The sequence below is a fragment of the Saimiri boliviensis genome (genome assembly GCF_048565385.1).
Source record: "Saimiri boliviensis isolate mSaiBol1 chromosome 19 unlocalized genomic scaffold, mSaiBol1.pri SUPER_19_unloc_3, whole genome shotgun sequence".
NCBI lineage: Eukaryota > Metazoa > Chordata > Mammalia > Primates > Cebidae > Saimiri > Saimiri boliviensis.
Window position 1 is genome coordinate 433,178 of NW_027412504.1, and position 18,305 is coordinate 451,482.

Consider the following 18,305-nt stretch of genomic DNA (forward strand, 5'->3'; position numbering starts at 1 on the left):
GCAGTGAGCTGAGATTGCACTCCAGCATGGACAATGAGAAGTAAACTCTGTTTCAAAAATAATAATAGTAATTAGATAGGCATAGGCCCTGCGCGTCGGTGGGATTCGAACCCCTGCGCCTCGGGCGGGGGAGACACTTGGAGAGAAAAGCTGAGTCCCACGCTTCGGGACCTCGGGAGACTGAAACCTGTCCCGCGGGTTATTGGGCCAGGTTGGGGAAGCAGTGCCCGGAGGCCTCCCGCCAGGGTCCCGGAAACAAAGGCCAAGTGTTTGCTCTGTGGCTGAAGGGACAATGGCGTCGCGGATCTGTCACCGCGGGGGGGTGGCCAGGGGTGCGCTCCTCCCCAGCGCGTTTCCTGGTTCTCTGGCCAAGCACTCTGAACTCCGAAGTAGACCCTTGTTGGGGCCCAGGGACAGCACGAGGTCCCCGTGGGGTGTCTGCCAGCCCTGGGTGCCATGTCCAGTGGGGTGTCTGCCAGCCCTGGGCGCCATGTCCTGTGGGGTGTCTGCCAGCCCTGGGCGCCATGTCCTGTGGGGAGTCTGCCAGCCCTGGTTGCCATGTCCTGTGGGGTGTCTGCCAGCCCTGGGTGCCATGTCCTGTGGGGTGTCTGCCAGCCCTGGGTGCCATGTCCTGTAAGGTGTCTGCCAGCCCTGGGCGCCATGTCCTGTGGGGAGTCTGCCAGCCCTGGGTGCCATGTCCTGTGGGGTGTCTGCCAGCCCTGGGCGCCATGTCCTGTGGGGTGTCTGCCAGCCCTGGGTGCCATGTCCTGTGGGGTGTCTGCCAGCCCTGGGTGCCATGTCCTGAGCAGCTGTGCTGTCAGTTACTTAAACGTGTGTGGCACTTTCTGGTTGCCAGGCCCTCAGCAGCATGCAGATAACCTAAACGGTTCCGTAAACGGCCTGTGAGGGAGGGGCAGCCGCGCGGAGTCGCCTGCTGGAGGCCGCACAGCCAGGAGGTGCCGCCGGGGTGGGGTTGGGTGTGGCTGCTGCGTGCCAGGGGTGGCGGCCAGGCCGAGGGCACCTCCATCTGGAAGCTGCCGCCCGTCACAGTGCAGTCCACAGGTTCCAGACAGGGCTGTGGGGGCAGCGTGAGGGCGAGAAGGCTCCCGGGGGTCAAAGGAAGAGAAGGTGCCTCTTCCGGGGACCCCAGAGTGAGCTTTCCAGGCAGAGGGAAGCCCGGGGCCGGTTGTCATGGGGGTGTCTGAGTCTCTAGCTGGAGTTACTGGGGCAGGGAGGTCGGAAACGGAGGCCAACCGGTGTGAGCCTCCGCCTGCTGAGAGCCCCTGGGAGGGGCTGGTGTCCTGTGACCCTGACCTTCCACCGCGGGGCAATTGCAGGAGCCTCCTCCCTGGTCTCTGCCGTCACTCACAGCAGCGCCAGCCGCCCTTGTGCCCCAGCAGAAGCTGGGCTCTTACAAGGCATCCCGCTCTGCCCCAGCGCTCGCCTCTCCAGGCACCGTCCCGGCTCTGGGCCCCTGCACTGCCCGTTCTGTTCTGCATTCCCTCCGCCTTTTCTGCCCTGTGAGGCAGACCTCTGCTGTCTTCACTGCTTTATTTCCCCAGACTCAGCCAGCATCGAAGGCGTGCCATGTCCTAGGACCCTTGCAGCTGGCATGCAGGGAGGAGTGTGAGGCTCCCTGTCCCTCCTCAGGCTCTCAGAATTCAGAAAAGCCACGCTTTTTTGTCCTTACCCTGCTGGGCCAAAGACGCCCTGCCTTCGTTATTCTCTGGGGTAGACACCCTGCGCTTTTGTTGTGCACCTGCCGTGTGGAACAGGGAGCTGCCCCGGGCCCTGCCCTCTGTAGCTGACTCCGGCTTCCCTGGCCACCCTGAGCCCAGCAGGGCCCCGGGAGCCCCAGTGCTGTGTGACACCTTCCGCAAGTGTGGAATTGACAATAATGTGCTTTTCGTCCCTGAGTTACCATGTGGCTGGCATGTGCCCTGGCACGAGGGTCAGTGGTGGGCAGGGGCGAGCAGGAAGGCACCTCCGCTGTGCCCCTGCTTTCGCCCTTTCCTGACTTCTCTGGCCAGCTCTTAGGTTGAAATAAGTCCTGCCTGTTTTAACAGATGTTTATTAAACATCTGCGCTGGCCAGGCTCTGAGCAGCCTCCAGGGTCTCTGTCCTGAATACAATAGGCCCCTCCTGGTGCTGGCGGGTGGAGGCGGGGAGATTAAGTCCAGTGTCCCACAGGTGACTGCGTAATTCCACATGGGGCAATAGGGAGAAAGAGCAGACCTTCCCTTTTATTTTTATTTATTTATTTATTTATTTATTTTCTTTTAATAAATTGAGACAGAGTCTCGCCCTGTTGCCAGGCTGGAGTGTAGTGGCACGACCAGCTCACTGCAACTTCCATTTTCCGGTTTCAAGCAATTTTTCTGCCTCAGCCTCCCGAGTAGCTGGATTACAGGCACACGCCACCACGCATGGCTAAACAGACCTTTCCTTTTGTGAGAGGGATGCTGGTGGGGACAGCCGGGAGGGGAGATGAAACTGAGCGGAAGTGAGAATCACTTTGGTGCCCAGCACGTTGTCTCACACCTGTAATCTCAGCACTTTGGGAGGCTGAGGCTGGGGGGTCGCTCTAGCCTGGGAGTTTGTGACGGGCCTGGTCAGCATCAGACCGCAGTCTCTACTTTTAAAAATAAAAATAAGATATTCTGGGCAGAGAGAAGTCCCTGTGCAAAGGACCAGAGGTGAGTGTTTGCCCGTTTTTTTTTTGTTTGTTTGTTTGTTTTTGGGGCCGGAGTTTTGCTCTTGATACCCAGGCTAGAGTGCAATGGCAGGGTCTCCGCTCACTGTAACCTCCGCCTCCTCGGTTCAGGCAATTCTTCTGCCTCAGCCTGCAGAGTAGCTGGGATTACAGGCACGCACCATCATGCCCAGCTGATTTTTTTGTGTTTTTAGTAGAGACGGGGTTTCACCATGTTGACCAGGATGGTCTCGATCTCTTGACCTCGTGATCCACCCGCCTCAGCCTCCCAAAGTGCTGGGATTACAGGCTTGAGCCACGGTGCCCGTCCTTGCCCGGTTTTTCAAGGAGCAGAGGGAGGGTGTGACGGGGAGAGGGCCTGGGGAGTTCGTGCTCATCTGAGGGTGATGGGAAAGGAGTGTCGCTTGGGCCTCCCACGTGCTGTGAGAAAAGCTCTTCCTTGTTGGTGGGAGCAGGCCTCGAGGCCAAGGCGGGTGTGGGGGCCCCATGGCCCAGCTGGTTTGAGAACCTCACAGCTCCCAGGCCCTTCTCCCCCTCCAGCCTCCCTGTCCTTCGCTGTTCTGTGTCGCTGGTGAACACCCCGTATAACCGAGGATTTGACTGTGGGGATGACTCCATCCGGTACCCCTACCGTCCAGACACCATCACCCTTGGGCTCATGGCCGGGGTCACCATCACAGCCACTGTCATTCTTGTAAGACAGGAGGGATTCAGAGGGACAGGGAGGGGGCGGGATGGGGTACAGCCTAACCCTGGGTTCCTGATGGAGGTGGCCTGGAGGTCTGTGGGGGGCTAGGGGACACAGCCTTGCCCCGAGTGGTACTTGTGGGTAATAGGAACCCCCTTTTGGCCGGGCACGGTGGCTCAAGCCTGTAATCCCAGCACTTTGGGAGGCCGAGGCGGGTGGATCACGAGGTCGAGAGATCGAGACCATCCTGGTCAACATGGTGAAACCCCGTCTCTACTAAAAACACAAAAAATTAGCTGGGCATGTTGGTGCGTGCCTGTAATCCCAGCTACTCAGGAGGCTGAGGCAGGAGAATTGCCTGAACCCAGGAGGCGGAGGTTGCGGTGAGCCGAGGTCGTGCCATTGCACTCCAGTCTGGGTAACAAGATCGAAACTCCCTCTCAAAAAAATAAAAATAAAAATAAATAAATAAAAAACACAAAAAACAACAACAACAAAATAGGAGGAACCCCCTTTTGTGTTTTGAGATGGAGTTTTGCTCTTGTTGCCCAGGCTGGAGTGCAATGGCAGGATCTCCGCTCACTGTAACCTCCGCCTCCTGGGTTCAAGTGATTCTCTTGCCTCAGTCTCCCCAGTAGCTGGGATTACAGGCATGTTAATTTTTGTATTTTTAGTAGAGACAGGTTTCATCATGTTGGTCAGGCTGGTCTTGAATGCCCGACCTCAGGTGATCCTCCCGCCTCAGCCCCCCACAGTGTTGGGCTGGCAGGCGTGAGCCACCGAGCCCAGCTTGGGCACCTTTAGAGTCCCCAGCTCTCCAGCAGCCTTGGGGAGGCCCGTGGGGAGGACTGAGGCCCACTAAGGGCCCATGGGCTGACCAGGACCCCCTCTGGTCACCGCGGCTGCCCCACACGCAGGTCTCGGCAGGAGAAGCCTACCTGGTGCTCACAGACAGGCTCTATTCCTGCTCTGACTTCAATAATTATGTGGCTGCCATGTACAAGGTGCTGGGGACCTTCCTCTTCGGGGCGGCTGTGAGCCAGTCTCTGACGGACCTGGCCAAGTACACGATCGGCCACCTGCACCCCAGCTTCCTGGCCATCTGTGACCCCGAGTGGAGCTGGGTCAACTGCTCGGTCTATGTGCAGCTGGAGAGCGTGTGCAGGGGAAAAGCTGCTGACGTCACCGAGGCCAGGTGGGTGTGGACGAGCAGCCTTCACTCTGAGGGCAGTGGGAGCTGAAGAAGCCGCAGAAGCCAGATGGTTAGCAGCCAGCAGGCGGGGGGTCAGGCAGGAGCGGGGCCTCAGGGCTCCAGGCGCCCCACAGACAGCAGGAGGCCGCGGGGAACGTGCTGTCTCCCTTGACTCCCTTGAGTCTCAGCCCTGCCCTCTTCTGCACTGTCTTTTTTTCTTTTTAAAGATAGGGTTTCACCATGGTGGCCAGGCTGGTCTTGAATTCCTGACTGCAGGTGATCCACCCACCTTGGCCTCCCAAAGTGCTAGGATTACAGGCGTGAGCCACCGCACCCAGCCATGCGCTGTCTTCTTACCATTTCTACTGATAGGCCCTTAAACATTTCAACTCATCATTGTCCTTTTTAAAAAAATCAAAATATTGACTGACAAGCCTAGGGTAATGTCGGACCAGAATAAATAAATAAATAAATAAATAAATAAAAATAAAATTTGTATAAGTCACCATTTCTTCCATTTTAATGTGTACAGTTCATTTTTAGTACATTCACAATGCTGTACAGCCATCTCCTCTACCTAATTCCAGAATATTTTCATCTCATCAGAAGGAAACCCCGCAGCATAGGTAACATGGCAAAACCCTGTCTCTACGACAAATCAAAAAATTAGGCCGAGCTAGGTGGCTCATGCCTATAATCCCCACACTTTGGGAGGCTGAGGCTGGCAGATTACCTGAGGTTGGGAGTTCGAGACCAGCCTGGCCAACGTGGAGAAATCCTATCTGTACTAAAAATACAAAATTAGCCAGGCATGGTGGCACACACTTATAATCCCAGCGAATACCACACCATGAGCAAGAGAACCCTGCAGTGCTCTAGTTGCCATCACGGGAGTGTTGCCAGGACGCTATGGGCAAGAGGGTCTTGCAGTGCCCCAGCGGCCAGCAGGGGGCGTGACCCCACTCCACCGAGAGTAAGAGTGCCCAGCAGCACAGGCACCACACTGTGAGCAAGAGGATGTAGCACTGCCCTGTTTGCCAGCAGCGGGCATATTGCCACTACACTGAGCAAGAGGGCCCTGCAGTGCTCCAGCTGCCAGCAGGTGATGCCAGTCACCACACTGTCAGAGGGCCCTGCAGTGGATCTAGCCAGAAGGGGGCGTGGGCACAGCATCATGAGCAAGAGGGCCCTGCAGTGCAGGCCCCCAGTAGGGGCCCCCACACCCACCTTTCAGATTCTTGAGGCTCCTCCACCGATGTACATCCTGTCACACCACCAGCGTGCATTGAGTCACAACGGTCTGCAGAGTTGCGTTCTCCTCCTTACAGAACTGGGGGGCATTGTGAGGGTGGAACTGCGTCCTCCTCAGCACAGACCTTAGGGTGGGGTTCTTACTCCAAGAGGGGCTTGCAGTGGCCCCAGCTGCCATCAGGAGGGGTGCAGACACAGGACCATAAGCAAGAGGGCCCCCACCGCCTGACCACCAGCAGGGGGCGCCCGAGCGTGCATCGCATCGCTTCAGGGCAATCTGCGGAGCTGCGTTCTCCACGGCACAGACGTAGCGGGCACAGCCTCGGTTTGGGACAACTCTGGGCCGTGTCCACGGTGAGTAAAATCCTTCCTGTTTGCATTCCTGACTGCTGAGGGTCAGAGACTAGTACGAAGAGCTCTGTGTGGGAAACTGGACACGAAAAGCCCCTCTGAACCTTGCGCACCTGGGTTCTCCCGCCCAAGGCCAGGCGGCTGCAGTGTGAGGTGCACCCAGCAGCCTCAGAAGACAAATGGAGCGTTCCTGAGGCAGATATGGCCTCTGAAATACGGATACAATAAGCCCAGTGCTCAGGTAGGAAACACCTAATGCTAATGCAAGGCCTCAGTCCAAACATGTTACTATAAAATCCGCACTAGTCATGTGGCCCTGCCAGTACCGCAGTTTCAATACTGAACACGGACATATCAGTGCAAATGTAGAAATTAACGTATGGTTAGGGTTTAGGGTGAGGATTAGGGCTAGCGGATAGGGTTAGCGTTCGGGGTTACCAGTTAGGGGTTAGGATACAGGGGTTAGAAAAATTTTAGGCAAACTTGAAGGAAGGAATGATGCATGAATCATGCCTGAAGCACCAGAACGGAAAACAGGGCTTGGGGCTTCAAGCTCTTAGCGGTGGCAGCTGAGTGAGGTTTCTCATGGGCTCCAGCTGGGTGACCGCCGGTTGTGGGGATGGTTCCCTCAGTGTCAATAGTCATACAGCCAGCTGGCAGCTGGGCTTTTTGTCATTAACTAATTGGTTTATTCATGTTTTTAAGTCAGTTTGCACGCCTCGAAGTTCGGTTTCCGTTTGCCTAGGCAAGACCTCAGGCTAACGGCTTCCTCGTTTTTTGCTGTAACATATCAAAATCATAATTCATTTTCATTTTATTTTCCTAGCATTAGAAAAGTAAGTTCACATTTTTGTTGTCATTCAGAAAGTCAGTTTAATTGGCAGCCTATTTGTGATTTGCGTAAAATAATGTCTGTTAATTATTAGCATCTTAGATTAGATGAAATGTTTATTAAGCTTTGCTATTAAACCATAACAGGAGTTCAGTTGCTTTTTTTTCCTCCTAGGCTTTAACCAATTAAAATACACTCAAGCATCTCCTAACAATGTGGATACTGTCTGAGAAATGTGTCCTTAGTGATTTCATCTTTGTGCAAACACCATCGAGTGTCCTTATAAAACCTGGATGGTGTAGCCCCCTTCACACGTAAGTGATATGGTATAGCTTCTTGATTTCAGGCTACATACCATACCTGTATAGCTCATCTCTGTACTGAATGCTGTAGTCAAATGTCACACCATGGTGATTGTGGATTGTGATCCCAAAATATCTGAGTCAGGTCTCAGTCAAGTAGAAAGCTTATTTCGCCAAGGTTAAGGACATGCTCGTGACACAGCCTCAGGAGGTCCTGACAACATGGGCCCAAGGTGGTCAGGGTAGAGCTTGCTTTTATATATTTTAGAGAGACAGGAGACACCAATCAATATGTGTAAGATGTAAAGTCATTGGTTCAGTGAGGTGGAACAACTAGAAGTAGGAAGGCGGGGTAGGGGGTGGTTTTAGGTCAGAAGTAGATAAAACAAAAGTTGCATTCTTCTCAATTTTTTGATCAGCCTTCCACTGAATACAATTTAGTCTGGTTCAGTGAAGTTGCATTTTTACATAGACAGTAGGGCAGAGGAATGGTGTGATCTTGGCCTAGCGTACCCGCCTCTGCCCTGGTTTAAGCCATTGTCTTGTCGCATCCTCCCCAGTAGCTGGGATTACAGGCATGCACCACCAAGCCTGGGTAATTTTTGCATTTTTAGTAGAGATGGGGTTTCTCCGTGTTTGTCAGGTGGGTCTTGAGCTCCTGACCTCTGGTGATCCGCCTGCTTTGGCCTCTCAAAGTCTTGGGATTACAGGCATGAGCCACCATGCCTGGTCAGGAAGCTTATTTTGATTCTGATATTGTCAACTATATTTCAGGTATAACTTGTTTTCCTTGGAGCGTTAAATACTGCGTTGGTATTGTATTACACAAATAAAACAGAGATCCCTTTTTATCACATTCATTGCTAGTGATATTGACAACTAAATTTAGATACATTCCAGAGTCTGGGCTTCCAGTAATTCTTGGCGATCCTCTGAAGGTAAATTACTTTTTCTCACAAGACACAGTGACATCTAAAGTCGCATTGATTGTCCTGCCACTTTTGTTTCTCTAGTTTCATCGATTACTTCAAAGCATCTTGGGGGGAATAACTTTGACTATCCCTTTAAACTTTTCAGTATTAGAAAGCATCGTCATGAAACATTGAATAATTGTGGTCACAAATTCCCTTTACAGTCTTCCTTTGAATATTTTTTCCAATGGCAAATATTTGCTTTTGTTGTATTGTAGCTAAAAGGAATGCTGGGAAACAAAACAAAGACAAGCATTCATTATAATAAGTGATTCAGTCACAATCAATTGCTATTTTAATTTTTTTTAAAAAAGTTATATTTTTGAAAATGTCCCGCTGTAAATTGAAATAGTCTCCAAAATCTGAAGTCTTTCCTTGGTTCTAAGGTGACCAGATTTCCTAGAGAGTGAACCACACCACAAGAAAAAAGATATGATAAATATGTTTACATGGATGTGTTATTTTAACATAAATCTTGTAAAATAGGCATTTCATTGAAATTATATATGTTTGCATAAATTACTTTGCAGCATAATAAATGCCCTTGTTTTGAAAAGTAGTAGTTAGTGTCAATTACTACTTATTAGTACAAATAAGTAAGCAGATATTTTTAAAAATTTATAATTTTTAAATAAAGGTTTTATTTTAAATTGGTTTTAGATTCACACTGAAATTGGGAGGAAAATGCAGATTTCCTGTGTAGACCCAAACTAGTTTCCCCTCGTATTAACATATCAACATGTGTCAGATACGTTATTAACAATTTTTTTTTTTTTTGAGATGGAGTCTTTCTTGCTCTGTAACCTAGGTTGGAGTGCAATGGCAGGATGCTGGCTCATTGCACCCTCTACCTCCCATGTTTAAGTGGTTCTCCTGCTTCAGCCTCCCAAGTAGCTGGGATTACAGGTGCCCACCAGCACGCTTGGCTAATTTTTGTATTTTTAGTAGAGATGGGGTTTCGCCATGTTGGCCAGGCTGGTCTGGAACTCCTGACCTAGATTATTTACCCGTCTAAGCCTTCGAAAGTTGTGGGATGACAGACATGAGCCACCATGCCCAGCCTACTATCAGTATATTTGCTTTGGTTAGGTATCTGTTCAGATATTTACCCAGTTTTAAAATCACGTATGTATTTTGTAATTATCTTCTCACATCTCTCTTGTCTTTTTGTTCTCTGCATACAGTTTTGCACAGTAGAATACTTAGTTTTATAAAGTCTGTGTTATCAATATTTTCATGAATTGGCATTTGATGTTTTGTGTTACAAGTCAACACCAAACTCAATGTCATATAGATTTTCTTTTAGATTTTTTATAATTTTGCATTTAAAATTACCGTCTCTGGACTATTTTGAGTAGGTTTTTGTTTTTCTTAATTTCTGTATTTATTCATTTTATTCTACATGGCTTCCAAAGTCTTCCATCACCATCTTCGGGAAGGAATGGCTACAGTGGGCTTCATTTTGGTTTGAATTTCTAAAATTATTACATTGAGTAAACTCAATATTGAATTTTATAGGTATTTCAGGACAGCCAGGCGGGGTTGCACGTCCACCTAGAAACTCAGCAAGAGTGTCTGTGCTGAGCTCTGGCATCACCAGAGGGTGCATGAACCCACCCCTGACCAACTTCCCTCTGAGGTGCCAGAAGCGGCAAGGAGCTTTATCTTCCTCAGGGCAGCATGAAGGTCATGTCAACTTGGTGGTGTTCATTGGTGAGTAACAAACTTCTGTCCAAAGCCCTGAGTGCAGAGGAGAGAGTCTTTAGAGAGTACTCAGCAGAGGAAGGAATTCAGCTAGACAAAGGAAACCCTCACATCCACTGTTTTGACTACACTCTGATCTTGTCAGTGTCCAAGACACAGCGGCTGCTAATAAGTATTCTCACAAGTATTCTCACAGTGGTCTGTAATATAGTAATCACACCGTGCCCTAACACCAGTATAATATTCACACCATGTCCTAACACTAATATCCATATCATGCCATAACACTAACATATCCACACAGTAGCTTCTAATACTGGTAAATACAGTAGTATCTACTAAGTGAACTCTGTTGACATGGAGACTTTTATAAGGATTTCACAGCTTTGGTTGAACTATAGCCTCTATAATGGATTTTGATGAGGTCTTTGCTTTCCTGGCATGGTATTGATATGGTTGTTCTAAAAAGTAGTTTGTTTCCAATAATGTCATACTTCTAAGAATCTTCCAATAGCAGTACAAAGTATAACCTCTTTCTTCTCTTAGATTTGCAGCAGTTGTTGCTGTACCAGATTTACAATGTCCCAGAAAATACTTCAGTATATTTTGCCCAAAGTACACTCTCCCAGGTAACCACCACATAACCCCTAGATCAGGAAATTAGCATGGTTCCTACATGATAATTCAGTCTACAAACTCATTTCACTTTTACCTTCTGCACCACCTGGAAGTATGATGTGTTTTTTCATTGTTCTGATCCAGTTTTCTTTTCCTGGCACTGTTCCCCAGACTTTCCTGCATATTTATCACCTTGACACACTTAAAGAGCATACAAGTTTTTGTTTGAACACCTGTCTTCAGTTCTTTACAGTATACGCCGAGGAATGGAATCATTGAGTCATATGGCAAATCTATTTGCATGTGTTTGAAGAAACACCAAATGATTTTACACATAGGCTGGACCGTTTAATACTGTCAGAAGCAGTGTTTATGGGTTCAAGTTTCTGCACATCTTTGTCAACTCTTTTTTGTTTGTTTTTTAGTATAACTATTCTAGTGTGAAATTATTTGAATTTTTTTTTTTTTTTTTTTTTTTGAGACAGAGTCTTTCTCTGTCACCCAGGCTGGAGTGCAGTAGCACCACCTCAGCTCACTGCAAACTTCACCTCCCAGGTTGAAGTGATCTTCCTACCTCATCCAGCTAAGGAGCTGGGATTACAGGCACATGCCACTATGCCCAGCTAATTTTTGTATTTTCCATAGAGACAGGTGTTCTTCATGTTGGTCAGGCTGGTCTTGAACTGCTAACATCAGGTGCTCTGCTCGCCTCAGCCTCCCAAATTGCTGGGATTACAGGAGTGAGCCACTACACCCTGCCACTCCCAGACATTTTGGTTTTCTTTCTTTTTTTCTTTTCCAGATGGAATCTTGCCGTTTCAGCCAGGCTGGTGTGCAGTGGCTTGATATCAGCTTACTGCAGCCTCCACCTTTTGGATTCAAGCAGTTCTCCTGCCTCAGCCTCCCAAGTAGCTAGGATTCCATGTGCATGCTAGCAGGCCCGGGTAATTTTTGTATTTTTAGTAGAGATGGGGTTTTGTCATATTGGCCAAGCTGGTCTAGAATTCCTAACCTCATGTGATCTGTCTGCCTCAGCTTCTGAGGCGAGTGGATCACGGGGTCGAGAGATCGAGACCATCCTGGTCAACATGGTGAAAGCCCGTCTCTACTAAAAATACAAAAAATTAGCTGGGCATGGTGGCACCTGCCTGTAATCCCAGCTACTCAGGAGGCTGAGGCAGAAGAATTGCCTGAACCCAGGAGGCGGAGGTTGCGGTGAGCCGAGATCGCGCCATTGCACTCCAGCCTGGGTAACAAGAGCGAAACTCTGTCTCAAAAAAAAAAAAAAAAAAAAAATTGAATATAACTTAATCCTTTGTTACTAAAAGAATGCTCAACTCAAGGGGACACAAATCACTCATTTTGACTTCATGAGCTATGGCACTTAGAGACAAATTTTTGAAAATACACAGCTTAAACTGTCCGTGCTTTAAGTGCTAGACAAGTTTTTTTTTTTTTTTTGAGACGGAGTTTCGCTCTTGTTACCCAGGCTGGAGTGCAATGGCGCAATCTCGGCTCACTGCAACCTCTGCCCCCTGGGTTCAGGCAATTCTCCTGCCTCAGCCTCCTGAGTAGCTGGGATTACAGGCAGGTGCCACCATGCCCAGCTAATTTTTTGTATTATTAGTAGAGACGGGGTTTCACCATGTTGACCAGGATGGTCTCGATCTCTCGACCTCGTGATCCACCGGCCTCGGCCTCCCAAAGTGCTGGGATTACAGGCTTGAGCCACCGCGCCCGGCTGTTTTTAAGAATACACAGCTAAAATACCTAAAATGGTCCCCGCTTTAAGTGATTTAGGAAAATGGATTTCAGGCAAGGCCAGGCACATCGATTTCAGAAAAGTCGATTTCAGGCAAGGCACATCAATTCCAGAGGAATTGATTTCAGGCAAGGCCAAACAAGTCGATTCCAGAAAAATAGATTTGGGCAATGCCAGGCAAGTCGATTTCAGAAAAGTCGATTTCAGACCAGAAAAGTCAATTTGAGAACAGGCCTGGCAAGTCCATTTCAGAAAAATTGATTTCAGACAAGGCAAGTCGATTCTAGAAAAGTCGATTCAAAAAAAAATGGCAAGACAAGTTGAATCCAGGAAAAGAGATTTCAGGCAACGCCTGGCAAGTCGATTCCAGAAAAATAGATTTCAGGCAAGGAAAGTTGATTCCAGAAAAATGGATTGCAGACAAGGCAGGTCGATTCCAAAAAAGGAAAGGCAAGTTGAATCCAGGAAAACATGTTTTAGGCAAGGCCAAATTGATTTCAGAAAAATCGATTTCAAACAAGGCCAAATAAGTTGATTCCAGAAAAGTCGATTTCAGAAATGTCGATTTGAGAAAAGGCCAGGCAGGTCGATTCCAGAAAAGTCGACTACAGACAAGGCCAAACAAGTTGTTTCCAGAAAAGTCAATTTGAGAAAAGGGTTAGGGTTAGGGTTCAGGTTTGGCATTAGGGTTAGGTTTAGCGCTAGGGCTAGGGCTATAGCACTTAAATCAAGGACAGTTTTAGCTGTGTATTTTGGAAAAGTTGTGTGCTCTACAAAGAAAAAGCAACTTTTGTTCTTTTTGGTCCCCAGGAGAAATGGGAGTCTTTTTTAGAGAGCACAGGAGACACATGAGTCCTTTGCAGTCCTCTTGTCTGCCTCTAAGGGTGAAATGAGAGTGTGAAGCACTTTGGGAGGTGGCCAGGCACACAGCTTGGATGGCTGCAGAGCAGAGCTTCTCCCTGGAGGCGTGGTCCCAGTCATCATGAGCCATGTCTGAAAGAATCACGTTTTATATGCAAGCATGCTTTCCATTTGACTGTGCTGTTATTTTAAATGAGAGCATCATTGACAATGCTTTATCCTGATAGCCCTGCCTAATTTTGTTCTACTTAGTAATGCGTGGGCTTGAGGAGAAGGCAGCATTGAGGGATAAGGAGGGAGAATGGACGTGTGAATTAGGGAAAAGTGTCTCTTCCTTTGGAGCATGAATGACTTCAAAGCCCTCCTCATACTGCTAAGTATCTGGCTGGACACTACCAGTTGTGTGTTTAGACTGTTTGTCTCTGTGTGTGTGTGTGTGTCTGTGTGTCTGTGTGTCTGTCTGTCTGTCTTCAGGCGTGAACAGCATCTCCTTCCTGTGGTAGCATGTTACTCAGAATCTTGGATAACCCCCAGCCTTCTGAAAAACACAATACATGTATGTTTTAAGAAATTTTATCTTGATGATTAGTCAGAGGGTGGTGATTGAAACCAGCTCATTTCCTATTGACCACTGAGGTCAGCTCACCTTTGCTGAAAATGGTTCTTGACTCTTACTTTGTAGCAGGAACTCCTAAGTTAATCAATCCTTTTCAAGAGTTTCAGGCTGAAAGTCCAGATCTCTCAGGTTAGACCCAGTGTTAAAATATTACCTGGGCAAATTCTCGTTAGAGACAAGGGGCCAAAGACTGTTCCGATGTCTTTTAATGTTGACTTCAATCCAGTAAAGCCCTTGTTAAGCTATTTACCTGTGAAACTGGGCCTTGGGGAGGCAGTGCACCCTTTGAAATTAGAGGTCAGGAGATTTGGATTTGATTTCCAGCCCTCTGCCAGTCAGTCAGCCACTCACTTTCAAGTGACAAGCCTTAGGCGAGTCCCTTTCTGTCTCTGTTTCTCGATGTCTGCACAGGGATTTATATGGGCCTTAAGGCCCACTGGGAAAAGATCCCTCTTCCAGCTCAGTGCCTGGTTTGTTGAGTATACTTGTCAATCTGGACTTTAATACACCTATGGTTTTGGATTAACTATATTACCTCTGCTAGAAATTAACACAGAAAATTCACAGTTGATTGACAAGAATGAGAGTCAGTTCTAAAGAATTCAAATAGAACTTAATCCTTTATTACTAAAAGAAAGCTCAACTCAAGTAGACACAGATCACTCATTCTAATTTCATCAGCTATAGCACTTAGAGACAACTTTTTCAAAATACACAGCTAAAACTGTAGCAGTCCCCCAGGGCACCCTGGCTGCTAGGGACTCCTTGGCTAGGAGGCTGTGCCCACACACAGCCCCTGGCCCACCCGGGCTACTAGGGACCCCTGGCTAGGAGGCTGTGCCCACACCCCTCGCCAGAGGGCCCATAGCAGCCGCCGGCCCATCCTGGCTATTAGGGACCTCCTGGCTAGGGGGCTGTGCACACAACCCCATCCAGAGTGCCTACAGCAGCCCCCCAGCTCACCCTGGCTGCTAGGACCCCCTCGGCTATGGGGCTGTGCCGACAGACCCCAGTAGAGGGCCTGTAGCAGCCCCCCGGCCCACCCTGGCTCCTAGGGACCATCTGTTTTGAAAATGTTGTGTAATATGATACTTAGAACCATATCATAGGGCGATCATAATGTTATTCTGTTTTTTTTTATATTAAGCACAATAACACTAGTTCTAGTTACATGTCTTTGATATTGACAAAAATGTCATCCTTACCTTCCTTGACATTAGGATTGAAAGCACAGGGGGTTTTCACCCTTTGCAATGTTTAATTCAATATAATTTTGTGTGTGTGTGTGTGTGTGTACATTAGTGACCATATGAGAGCTTGATGTACACCTCTTGCCATACTGAGAGTAATTCCCTATGGGCAGTAACATCATCCTCTCCTTCCCTGGATATTAGGAACAACATCACAGGACGGGTGTACAGCCCCAGTCAGATTGTGAGTATTATTATCTGTAATCCCTTAGTTATTAGGAACAATATCACTGGGGGTTTGTGCACTTCCTGAGATACTTGGAGTAACATCCTCTCCGTTTTTGGATGTGTTAGAAACAATATTACAGTGGTGGTGTACACTTCCTGCGATATTCAGGGTACTCTCCCCAGGATATTAGTAACCACATCACAGAAGCGTTGTACACCGCCTGTGATAATGGAACAGTCACAGAGTGTACACTTGCTTTCACAGTGAGAGTAATACTTACTTAGGATATGATGGATAATATCACAAGATATACACACATGGGTGTATACCCACCCTGATATTAGGAATAATTTTTATCTAATATACTAAAAATAATATCCCAGAATATACTCATAATGTGTACATTTATTGGGATATTACAACAAATGTATATAATATGTACCATATGTACCTTTACTGTGATGTACATATGTGTACACAATACATATGTACAATAAATGTACATAATCCATACAATATGTACATTTATGTGCACATGTGTATGATATATACATTATTGTAATATCACAATGATATATGTAATTACAATTATATATATACAATATGTAATATCATGGTAAATATACAGATTGTACACATTATGTACTTTTTATTTTGGTATTACAATGTGTAACCATGTACATAATGTACATATGTACTATATGTACATGTGTACATATTTGTGCACATTATGTACATTATGTACAGCTGTACAAAATATACACATTTACATAATGTGCACATTATGTAAGGATGTACAATATGTACACATATATGTAATGTACACATGTTCACGTGTACATAATGTGCACATTAGGTAGAGAGGTACTGTATGTTCACATTTACATGTTTACATTATGTACAGATGTACAGTATGTATGCATGTACATATAGGCGCACATTGTGTACATATGCACAGCCCCCTAGCTCAGTGAGCCTGAGGATCCTGCATTGCCCTAGTTGCCAGCAGGGAGCATGTTGCCACGGCAGTGTGAGCAAGAGGGCCCTGCATTGGTCTGCTGCCAGGAGAGGGCGCCCAAGCCCGCCTTTTCAGAGTCCTGAGGCTCCGCCCCCCGAGGTGCATCATCGCCGCCCACGTGGTCTGCAGAGTTGTGTTCTCTTCAGTGTTGACCTAGGGGCACTTGGAGGTGGAGCTCCGACCTCCTCAGCACAGACCCTGGGGCTCGGGTCTCACTGTGGGAGGGCCCTGCCGTGGCCCTCGTCGCCGGAAGAGGGCGCGGGCACATCACCGGGAGCGAGAGGGCCCCGCACTGCCCGGCGGCCGCCAGCAGGGGGCGCCCGGGCCGCCTTTTCGGACGGCGTCACAGTCCCGGCGTGCCTTGCGTCATGGCGGCCTGCAGAGTTCCGTCGTCCTCAGTGCAGACCTGCGGGGCCCCGTGAGGGCGGAGCTGCGTTCTCCACAGCACAGACCTAGCGGGCACAGCCTCACCTGGGGACGACTCTGGGCCGCGTCCACAGTGAGTAAAATCCTTCCTGTTTGCAGCCTGACTGCTTAGGGTCAGAGACTAGTAGGAAGATCTCGGTGTGGAAACCTGGACACCAAAAGCCCCTCGGAGTCCTGCGCGCCGAGGTTCTCCCGAGCCAAGGCCACGTGGCGGCAGTGCGAGGTGCACACCGCAGCCTCGGAACACAGTGGCACGTTCCTAAGGCAGCTGTGACATCCGGAATGTGAATACAACACCTGCAGTGCTCGTGTAGAAAACAGCTGTGATGCTGATGCAAGGCCTCCGTCCGCGGCCTTACTCTAAAGTCCGCGCTGCTCCTGCGGCCGCCATACAGCAGTTTGAATCATCAACAGTGACATATCAGTGCAAACGCAGAAACCAATGTATGCTTAGGGCTTTGGGTGAGGATTAGGGCTACGGGATAGGGTTAGAGTTTAGGGTTACCGGTTAGTTGTTAGGATTTAGGGGTTAGAGAATTTTAGGCAAAATAAATTTTGTTTATTTAAGCAAAGGAATGATTCGTGAATCACACCTGAAGCACCAGAATGGAAAACAGGGCTTGGGACTTTGAGCTGTTAGTGGTGGCAGCTAAGTGAGGTTTCTCCTTGGCTCCACCTAGGCGACTGCCTGTTGTGGGGATGGTTCCCTCAGCATCAACAGTCATAAAGCCAACTAGCAGCTGGGTTTATTGTCATTGACTGGTTGGTTTGCTCCTGTTTTAAAGTCAGTTTTAATGCCTCCAATTCGGTTTCCATTTGCTTTGCAAGACCTCAGGCTAACGGCTTCCTCCTGTTTTGCTTTAACATGTCAAAACCGTAATTCATTTTCATTTTACTTTACTGGCATGAATAGCAGTAAATTCACATTTTTGTTGTTATTCAGAAAGTTTACTTGGCAACCTATTTGTGATGGTGCATAAAATAATGTTTGTTAATTATTAGCATCTTAGATTAGATGAAATATGTTAACTCTATTAAGCTTTGTTATTAAACCAAAACAGGAATTGAGTTTCTTTTTTTTTTTCTTCTAGGCTTTAACCATTTAAAATACACTCAAGCATCTTCTATTGATGTGAATTCTCTCTGAGAAATTTGTCCTTGGTGATTTCATCCTTGTCTGAACACCATAGAGTGTCTTTTTAAATCCTAGATGGTATAGCCCACTCCACACATAAGTTATATAGTTTAGCCTATTGCTCCCATGCTACAAACCTGTATAGCACATCTCTGTACTGAATGCTGTAGTCAACTGTCACACCATGGTGACTGTGGATTGTGATCCCAAAATATCTGAGTCAGGTCCCAGTCAAGTAGAAAGCTTATTTCACCAAGGTTAAGGACACGCCCATGACAGCCTCAGAAGGTCCTGACAACATGGGCCTAAGGTGGTCAGGGTAGAGCTTGCTCTTATACATTTTAGAGACAGGAGACACCAATCAATATGCATAAGATGTACAGTCATTTGATTCAGTGAGGAGGAACAACTGGAAGTAGGAAGTGGGGGTGCTTCTAGGTCAGAAG

At 47.9% G+C, this 18,305-nt stretch overlaps 1 protein-coding gene across 1 annotated transcript; it reads left to right on the top strand.

Annotated features, from left to right (window-relative positions):
• Positions 1–292: 292 nt before the first annotated feature.
• LOC141583322 (phospholipid phosphatase 2-like) lies at positions 293–4,642 on the top strand. The gene is made up of 3 exons (XM_074392554.1): positions 293–389; positions 3,109–3,407; positions 4,319–4,642. Exons 1-3 carry the CDS (start codon positions 293–295, stop codon positions 4,640–4,642), a joined length of 720 nt encoding a protein of 239 aa, XP_074248655.1.
• The last annotated feature ends 13,663 nt before the right edge of the window (positions 4,643–18,305 follow it).